Source organism: Apis dorsata, unplaced genomic scaffold, assembly GCF_000469605.1.
Source record: "Apis dorsata unplaced genomic scaffold, Apis dorsata 1.3 scaffold_694, whole genome shotgun sequence".
Classification (NCBI taxonomy): domain Eukaryota; kingdom Metazoa; phylum Arthropoda; class Insecta; order Hymenoptera; family Apidae; genus Apis; species Apis dorsata.
The window spans coordinates 2,637-13,246 of NW_006263873.1; the positions used below are offsets into that span (position 1 = coordinate 2,637).

Here is a 10,610-nt window from a genome sequence, read left to right on the forward strand (position 1 = left end):
TTATTCCAACTATCTCGGCGATCCATCGTCTTCTTTCTTCTGTTTCAAGGACGTAACTTGTACGTTCTTCTCGAATACGTTTAAATACTCTTTATATACTCGCTTGAAACGAGTTGCCTAAAATAATTTCCTCCGTTCTTTTTGTCTCTTGAATTCTATTATTTTATTTTCTCTCGAAAAGAATCTTTCGAAAAAATTTTTATGTAAAGATTAAATTTAAACGTTTACGCGATGAAAGTGAAAAAAAGAATACATCGTTGGCGTTGTTTTTTTTACCTGTCGACGCAGTTAGCCGCTGTTAATACTTCTTGAATACCGATTAAAGCGCCGGAACAGAGAATTTTTCTTTCCTTCGAATGTAAGACCATTGCTTGCCATGGAATTTCGGCAAAAATTGTTTTCGAATCTTCTATTTCGGATTCTTGTCGTATCTGATAATTAAAAAAAATATTTCTTCTTTTTTTTGAACGAAGTTTCGATTTTTATACGTATATGTACGTACGTTTCTTGATAATATTTCGATAAGTAAGTAATTTGATGTATCCTATATGTACGTAATATGTATATTTGAAGTGTGAAAATATGATTTTTTTCAATTTTTTTCGTGTTTGCGTTACGTTAAAGTTCGTTTATTTTAAAAATCCGTGTATTATCTTCGAATAGAATTCTTTGATTAATTTTACTGGAAAAATTTTTTTCAAAGGAGAAGGGAGAGATGATAAAAAATTATTATTCGCTCTCGAGAATCGAAAAATCGAATAAAAATTGATCGATTTGTTTAATAATATAAAATATTGCTTTTTCGAATTATCGAAAGATACGATACGTAAAAGATGATGGAAAAAATGATGGATTATTTGGAAATAAGAGAAATTGAAGAAATTTTGGAAATAAAGAGAAAAAAAATGCGTATATCGAAAATTAATATTTTCGAATATCTATTTCTATATTTTTATTTTATGTGCTTGTTCGTTAATTTTTAGATTTCGTTTTCTAAGATTTTTATCGCGGGATAAATGTAAATGTCTATGTTAATCTAATATTTATATATTGATGTAAGCTCGTAGGTTGGAATTGATTACGGTCGCGAGTATGTATGTATGTAAATAAGTATAGTATTCTGCTAAAAACGTGTCTCGTGTGACGGCATAAAGGCAAGAGGGGTCTTCGCTAGGATCGTTTATCTCGATTTTACTCGCTAAACCTACCGCTACGGTCGAATTGATCGTTTACGCGTATTAAACGTATTTAAACGTTATCGTATACCTATCAAACTTTATGACTTTTTGCTAAAATATACGTACTTCTAGTTTTTTTTTTTTTTTCTTTTTTCTAAAAGATATTTGCAGTTTGTCCTACCTACCGCGATCGGTCGATAAAAGTATTTTATCTAGTCTTTTAAATATATACAATCGACGCAAAGAAAAGGCTATCTCGAAGTCGGATGACAATTGAAAGTAGTAATAACAACGATAAAAGAGTACAAACTCGAGAAGAAACCATCGCGAATGACCGTTGATGAGCGGTTGTTTCCGGTCGAAGACTAGATGTAGATTTATTCGATATATCCGGTCGAACAAACCGGAAAAATTTGGCATAAAATTCTGGTTATATAATAAATGGATTTTCTTATTTAGAAAATATTCGATTCCGTTTGGAGAGTTTGTTGTTCGTTGAAGCTGATGGAACCGTTCGCGGGATATGGAAAGAACGCAAGGATGGATATCGAAGAAATCGATAGAAATCGAAAAAAGTAACGAACGTGTACCGAATGACGGAAGAATGATACGGTACGAAGTCGAGATCTTGTAGATCCTCGTTCCTCCAGATATTTTTCGATATTTTGAATTTAATTGGAATAAATGCCTGGGTTTTGTATAAAGAAACAATGGGTGAAAATATTTCGAGGTAGGAATTTTTATTTCCATTGGCTATAGAGCGGTGCGTATCGAGAATCGCGAGAAGAAAACCATGTACTAAAACTATCGATAAGTTTGGATTCGTACGTACGAAAAACTGTAAAATATTGTAAAGATTACGAAACTACGAAAATCTGTTCGAGATACGAAAAATATGCGTGCGACGAATGTACATTTGAGAATAAAATAATTCGTAAAAAATGCAGCGAAGCTGAATAAGATATTTCTTTTACTGAATAAAACAGTTTATTACTATTTATTTTTTTCCATAAATAATTTTAGATATGCATCGAGATTTGAATACGGATCGTCGTTTTATTGCCCTCTCTGTCGCGATCGGATTGGTATACGTGACGAATACAACGTGACGAATAGAAATGAAAAAAAATGCGTGTGAAAATAGGCGTTTTCTCCCACGTTGACCGATCGCATCCGCATTCCTTTCGTGAGAATGATTTTTTCTAGCGATGAACGGTACGTGTAACTTATGATAACTTATGATCTGCAAGATAGGACGTGAAAATTGAGCTTCGTTTTGTCTTTGACGACGAAGAGGGGGATCGTAGAAAATTCGCGCGATGAGAACGAAAAACGAGGAGAGATTGAAAGTGTGAGCGTTTTTGAAAAAAAAAAAAAAAAACACGTACGATGATCCAAAGTCTCTTTCTGGATGAGTTATCTCTCGTTCAATTGGATCGAAAGAAATCGAAAACGAGCGCGATATATCGGCTAGAACGTATAACGAATAAGTATATCTATTATTGTATCTATTCATACTATTTCCATTGTAATTATTGTATTGAAATAATTGTAAAGATACTTACCTTATTTCTAATGCCGCATCTTATTTTTCGTTGTACCGCGTTAAAAGCATTTTTTTCATTTTGACCTACGATCGGTGGTATTAATGTTTTGGTAAAAATATCTGAATTTTCTGGTACCAAGGTAGGTTCAAATTTTTGTTCCATTTTTTTGGATCGTTGTTCCATGGAATGATATTTTACAATTGTTTTGCTTGTTTTAGATTGTGGTGAGTTGGTGGATGGTTTCGCTTTTGCGATATTCAAAAACGTTGGAAATCCTTGTTCGTCGAATCCACCGGAATAATTTGCTGGAAGATTCCCCGTTGGCCAAGGATCCGTGTAATTGGGATCTCGACAACATTTACCGATTATTCCGTTGTCGGGATTTTGACAACTCTGTGAAAGAACGAAACGTATTTCTTAAGTTAAGTTAAATTTCGCGAGAATTGAATAAAAATATCTTTAAATGTGAAAATGATCCTAAGATAACCGATACGATAATTTGAACGATTAGTTTGAATATTATTATATATTAAAATATTAAGGATAAGATATATCCTGGAATGGATAAAACTATTATATATACTATGTATATACGTACGATGTATTTGATCGTTTGAAATTGATATACGTATACGACTATAACGTATTTTAAGATTTATTCTTATCCTTACTTACGCTCGTTGGAACGCGTCGTAGAATTTCTTTTTCCGATAACGTAACGGGCTCTGAACTGATCGTACCGTCTATGGTGCAAAATTGTTCTTCGACGCATAAAAGAGCAGCTGCGCAACCGATCTGCGCATAAGTTGGAATTGCGAAAATATCTAAAAATTTAAACGAGAAATCTGTTATTAAGATTCCGTTATTAAGAATCGAATCGAAATTTAGTGATAAGATATTTCTATCGTGTATATTTTTTTTTTTTTTTTGTTATTCCTTCGTTCCTTGATGATATATCTGTACTAATTATTTTATTTTGCAATCGGCAAATTAAGAAATTGAATAATTTATGATATATATATTATGATTTGCCAATTATACGATATATTCTCCTATTACGTAATATATTTAGAAAACTATGAATATCGAATAAGCCGTAATGTGTTAACCAAAGTTATGGACAACGATCCGATTCGGTCTCCGAATCTTTTTAACATTAGGTTTCAACCTAACGATACTTTCTACGTTGCGGAATTTTGAAAACAGAAATTCAATACGTTAAGATTGATATTTTTAAATAAAGATATTTCTGTAAAATATATAATGTAAATTTTTTTCTTTTCTTTCGAGATGATATTTATCGAATAAATTATTTGCTCGCTCGTATCGAGAATTAATGATCTAAATATTTACTTATTATTAAAGTATTCTTTTCGCGTACGTGTTATAAATTATTAATTTTTATTCATTATCGATTTATTTTCTTTCCTTCCCCTGAATAAATATAAAATGATAACGTTCGAATAAAGAGAAAAAAAAATGATCTAAACGTTTTTTTATACGATGAATTAAAATTCGATTTATAAAATTAAATAATATTTATTCTATATCTTATATTTTACCGTGAATTTATAATTAGTATTACGTATAAGGTATTTTATAGTTACGTATAATATTTTTTATTGATACGTGATATCTTGTTAATTCTTTTACGGATTATATTAAAATAAAAATGTGATGAATAAAAATATTTTAAATAAATATACTTTGTACGGAAGATCCGATGGGATTTGGTTCGGTTTTTTCTATCTTTCCGAGCGCAGCTTGAACGTTTGTGGACGATTGCCCCGTTTCGAAACTTATATTGTTAGATTTATTTTTTATATTTCTTTCAGATGTTTCGAATCCCTCTTCCAATTCCTTTTTTATCGTACAACAAACTTGATCGTAAGCTCTGCATTGTTGAATCTGCGTTATCGTTACAACAAAATTCTCTGGTAAAATCCAAAATGTAGATATGTCGCAAAATAAGTATACGTATTAATATATGTATATATGCATATATTCTAAATAAATTTAAATAAATTTTCTTAAATGTAAAAAATTATGGAATAGAATTTATTTTTTTTTTTTAAACGCGCGAAACGTACTAATTATAACGATATATGTAAGTAAATTGTAATGTTTCGAGAAATAATACCTTAGTGGATGAGGAATGAGAGATATTTTTGGCGTAAGAGATATAGCCATTTACGCAATTATTTTTGTTGATGCACATTCTATTTGGTTCGATGCAACTAATTGTAAAATCATTTTGTTGTTTTGCAAATTTTGCGCCATCGGGTATAAAATAATTTTTGTCGATTTCTTCTCGTTCGTAATTTTGTTGAATATTTTCGAATAATAATGTTTTTTCCTGTTCAGAACTTTGAAATATTTTATCTTTTTCTTCTGGTTGAAATATTACTTTTTGTTGTTCGAATGGTTTAAATGTAACTTGTTCGGAATTTTGAAATATGATTGATCCCTGTTGTTCAAAATTTCGATGTGCTATTCGAAAAGAAAGACGATAATGATGATAATAATAATAATAGTAAAAAGAAGAAAAATCACATTTTTTAATAAAAAAAATTTTTGATATTGAAATTTTGTTTCTTTGTTGTTAAATTTTATTTTTATTTCGAATAAAATAATCTTAATATTTTATCATATACGTATATGTATCCTATATTGAAATATCGGATTTTAAGAAACCGATATTATGATATGATACAGACCTGTTTGAGAAGTTTCGGTTTGAAGTGAATAAGGAAGTCCGTTTGTTGAAAAAATAATAGTAATTAATATTAATGATCCGATGAGCATCTCTTTTGTTTTTTATTATGTAAATCTGCAAAAATCTGAAAAACAAGCGATACTTGTATACGATAGAAAATTCGGTTATCGATATATTAATAATATTGTAAAATTATAATAAATAAATAATTTATAATTTAATGTACGTTTCGGTAAAAGTATTTCATTTTCTTCAAATCATATTTTTCGATTGTATCGATAATAAAATTATATTTTTGCATATATTTAAAATTTCTTATTATTTAATGATTTTTCAATGATGACGATCAAATATATCAAAAATTAAATGTATACAAAAAAGAGAGGCAAAAATTTACATGATAAAAATCATATTTTAATTTCGAATGCGAAAAAAAAAAGATAAAAAAGATTGAATACGTATACGCTTGTATTCGTACGTATTCATGACTAAATATGTACGAAGAAAATATTGCTATATACGTATATATGCGTATGTAGATATTATAAAAATGCTCGAGAAGTTGGGGCAAAATTATAGTGAAAAATATGAAATTTTAATTTATGGAAAAAGGAAGAGCCATCACCCGGAAATAGTTGATCCAGGCCGCATCGTCTCGATCGAAAGAGAAAGGAATACACGTATACAGAGATTCACGATTTTTACTTTTCTAATGTCCTACATTCCAAGAATGATATTTTGGAACTCGCGTCATTCTTTCGTCGACCTCGAGAGTGTTTCACTTTACCTCTCTACTTCTCTTTCTCCCCTCTTTCTCTACTCTCATTTATTCATCCATTTTTATTATTATTTAGTAATTATTATTTATAGATGTAATTTTTAAAATTTTACCATCTATTTAATCGAATGCTGTGATCATTTTATTTACTATTCGATAATTTATTACAAGAATTTAAATAAAAAATTTAATTAAATAAATAATAATATTTCATATTTTTATTCTTAATTCAATGAGAGAGATCCCAGAGAGATTGTTTTTTAATATTACGATCTCGCTATATTATTTTCATTCGCTATGTAAATAAGAATAATTTATGAAAAATTAAATAACTTATGATAAATTATTATGAAGTTGAAATTTTCAAATTTTTAATTTTCATTTTCATTTCTTGTTATAATTGTAAGTACATGATACATTAAGTAAGTTATATGATACGTATATTCGTATATCTTGAAATTTTCGCATATATATTTATCGATGATAAATGATAAATTTGTAAAATAATTTTGATTAAAAAAAAATCATTTTATTAGTTATATATATTTTTTATAGTTTTCTAATAATAAGAAAAAAATTTGAAATAATGAATAATGATTGATATTGATTCTAAATAACTTGTTGATAATAAGTATACATGTTTTAAATTCGATTATTCGAGTAAATTACAAGAAATAGATATGATAAATATATTTTTATTTCAGGAAATATTATTTGCAGAGAAAAAAATTAAGAAATTTTTTAAAATAATATCATAAATGGAAAAATTATTACGAATAAATGAAACGAAATTGAGTGTAGATATATTTTCGTTTATATTCGTAAAAAAACGAGAAAAATAATTTTACGAAATGATAAATAATGTGAAAAGAATAGAATTAAAATAGAATGAAAACGATTGGATATGAAAATATTATGAATAATAAAAATAAAGAATAAATTCTACTTCGAATTTATCAACAATTATGTTATCTAGTATTCCAAAATTTGGGATTTACGTTATTTACGAAACTTGATAACGGAGAAAGATGTATAAAGTATTATAATTTTGGAATATATGCTAAAAATAATGGTACTTACCTATATTCGATAGATCCGTGTATGATGAGTATCGCTAAATGAAATTTACTTTTCCATGTGATACCTAAAAGAAAGTTAATAAAACTGGCGCCGCTTTAGTATTCGTTCTTCTTTTATATCGATTCGCTGATCTTCGATATCTCCCTACCATCCGAATGGCAATTGCAACCTTGTACCTACTTATTTTGGACGTATCATCTTCAAAAATTTCTTAATAATTAGTAAAATAGTTTTTCCTAATTTATTCTCTTTCTCTTTCTGTCTCCCTTCTTCCCTCTTCTTCCGCTGACTCCCTTTCCACTTTCCCTCGCCCCTATTTATCTATAATGCATACGAATATTTATGAATAAAAAATTTTAATGTTATTTATATTATTATATTTTTTATCGTACATTATTACTCTTTTATACATATATTTTATACATAAAAAATAACTTTTACATAATATAACGAAACAATTGTAATGCATTTCTCATTCTTCTTATCTCTTGGATTATTCTCAATTACTTTGAATCTTTTAAGCGAAACAAATTAAGAAATAAAAAGTGATCGTTAATATAATCATAGATATAGAATCTTAAATAATTTAAGAAACGTGCACCTGTATGAAAATATATATATTTTTATGATTTTAAAAATAATTCGTGATATTTATTTTACATTTAATATTTGACATAATTAATGTTATTAATCACAAATTATAGAAAGTATATTAATTTGTAGAGAACTTTAAATCATATTATATTTATAATAATTTATATATATATATATATATATGGTTAAATATAATCAATTTAAATTTCTTAATGCAATGAATACATAGTACTATTTCGTTGTATTATAATATGATTATTTCCACGTTATGTGATCATTTTAATACTCATATCATTTTCTATTATTATACCTATCGAAATGTTTGAATTTTGATACATCATCACATTATATATATTTATATATATATATATATATATTGACATTTTTCGTACTATTGTATATATTGTATATATATTGACTATTTTAATTTACGAAACCCATCCTCCATAATCTTTTGTTTCGCTTTTATTATTTGTATATGTAAACTAACGTGTATATATATATATATATATATATATATATACGTATTTTTTTTCATTATTTTTTCAATCAAGCAATTTTTTTCGCTTTAAGAAATACAAAATCTAATATAAAATTTTATTTATATGCATGTTACATGTTTTGAAATTAAAAATTCGTATTCTTAATACGTCATATAATGGAATTACAAATATAGATGATTGTGTACTAAAACTTACACGGATTAAAGTTTTATTTAATATAAATATGTAAATATATTTGATATAGATATTTAAAATAGGGATTAAATTATGTATATATGTATATAAATTTTTTCTTGCTATCTACAAAATTAATATATGTATGAAATTTTAAATAGGCAATCAAGAACAATTGACTGACGATTAATTTCGATTATAAACTTTCAACTTTTCTGTTTTTGAATTTTGATAGCTCTTGCGATCCTCCCTCTTTTTTGAGCGCGTTTTCCCTGAAAAATGACAAATATAAAACGAAAATCCCTTTGTTTAATTCGATGAATGAAAAAAAAATATTATTGTACTGAAAAATACCATCTTCCCTTCTTCCAACTTGAATGTAATATTTTATTTCAACTATCTCGTAATTATTTGAAATTGTGACACGATTATATCCGATAAATTTTAAAAATGTGACCGAAAAATATTTGAAATTTTTATGTTTATGAAATATTTTGAAAATTTTATGAAAAAAAGAATACCAAAAATTTTAAAATAACATGAATATCTTTGAATATCTTTTAGGCCGTTCCGATTGAAAAATGTATAAAAAAATATAACTAAAATAAATAAAAAAAGAAGAGAAGTAGGATTAAAGAGATTAGAAAAAAGAATTGATTAAGAAAGTATTAAAATCTTCGAATTAAGATTGAGTTAAAGAAAAGGGTGAATTAAAAAGGAAAGGGGGAAGGAGGAAAGAAGAGAAAAATAGATACATAGAGAGAAAGAGAGATGAATATCATTTGATTATTATATCATTACTTTATTATCAAATATAATTTTACTTAAACATTCATTTGAGTAAAATCACCTGCCTGCAACTTAACATCTCTACAATAAACATTTTCTATATATCAAGTGTTATTGTATCATTTTTCAAATAACCAAATACATGACGGCGAAAGTCGTGCATCAAGTATTTTGCAATGTGCAAGGTATATAAAATGATTTTACACGTATATGTTAAACGCTTTGCACAGCATTTCATATGAAACTTTCGCTGTCGTGTGTTTGCACCGATACGGAATGATTCAATGACACTTGATGTACATAAACTTAAACGTAAAGCAGGTACTGGTAATCCTACATTCACATCATTAAGGGTCCTCCCGCTGCACCCTGTTGAAGTTGTTTCATAATATTTTGTAATCCTGGCATACCTCCTGAAAATATTATTATAAATTTTAATATCGAAATAGAAAAAGAAAGAATAGTTTTTTTAATTTTCAAATATTCATTTTCATTTAAATTATACAAATATTACGATATTATTGAATTCTAGAGGCGTACGAGAAGCCGGAAAATGTCGAATTGAATCGAGAATTTTCTCGAGAACGAAAATTATTTTGAGATTTATTTATTTTATTTATTTTATTTTACATTTACCCATTTGATGTAGAACTCTAGGATCCATCATTTTTGCCATTTGATGATTTAATTTTGCCATTTGTATTGAATTTACATTTTTAGACATATCTCCTGCTTTAAATAATCCTTTGATACCACCCATTTTCTTTACAACTGCTGCAAATTTTGTATATTGAGTAATTACATCTTTGACTTCTTTTTCAGTCACTCCAGAACCTTGTGCCACTCTTGTGATTCTACCTGGTTGTTTACTAAATAATTTTGCACCATCTCTGTTGTCCAATTCTGTAAATGTTTCTTATATTTAATATAATATTGCATTTTAATTTTTAAGATTTTCATAAATTTTTATAAATTTTATAAAAATATAAACATACGTACGAATGTATATATAAATATTTATGTCGATATATAATTTTTCAATTTTGATAATTTTATCAATCAAGTTCATTAAAAACAAACTATTTTCTCATAAATTGATGATAATAAGAAATAATTCTATATGTAAAAATAAGTCGAAAGAAATAGAGAAATGGATAGATAGATAGATAGATAGAGAGAGAGAGAGATAGATGAGAGAGAGAGAGAGAGAGAGAGAGAGAGAGAGAGAGAGAGAGAGAGAGAGAGAGAGAG

General features: G+C 27.1%; 2 protein-coding genes across 2 annotated transcripts in view; both read right to left on the bottom strand.

The window, feature by feature from the left end:
- LOC102681132 overlaps positions 1–7,566 on the bottom strand; it is a 9,211-nt gene extending 1,645 nt beyond the window's left edge. The window contains exons 1-7 of the mRNA XM_006622491.2: positions 7,300–7,566; positions 5,443–5,565; positions 4,866–5,215; positions 4,432–4,633; positions 3,401–3,549; positions 2,744–3,118; positions 277–431 (exon numbers count right to left, since the gene is read on the bottom strand). Coding sequence (XP_006622554.1) covers positions 277–431; positions 2,744–3,118; positions 3,401–3,549; positions 4,432–4,633; positions 4,866–5,215; positions 5,443–5,530 — 1,319 coding nt within the window. The 5' untranslated portion in view covers positions 5,531–5,565; positions 7,300–7,566. The remainder of the gene's footprint in view (positions 1–276; positions 432–2,743; positions 3,119–3,400; positions 3,550–4,431; positions 4,634–4,865; positions 5,216–5,442; positions 5,566–7,299) is intronic.
- Positions 7,567–9,348: 1,782 nt separating this feature from the next.
- Positions 9,349–10,610, bottom strand: part of LOC102670587 (signal recognition particle 54 kDa protein) — a 6,676-nt gene continuing 5,414 nt past the window's right edge. Inside the window, exons 8-9 of the mRNA XM_006622499.2 lie at positions 9,996–10,262; positions 9,349–9,772 (exon numbers count right to left, since the gene is read on the bottom strand). Coding sequence (XP_006622562.1) covers positions 9,699–9,772; positions 9,996–10,262 — 341 coding nt within the window. The 3' untranslated portion in view covers positions 9,349–9,698. The remainder of the gene's footprint in view (positions 9,773–9,995; positions 10,263–10,610) is intronic.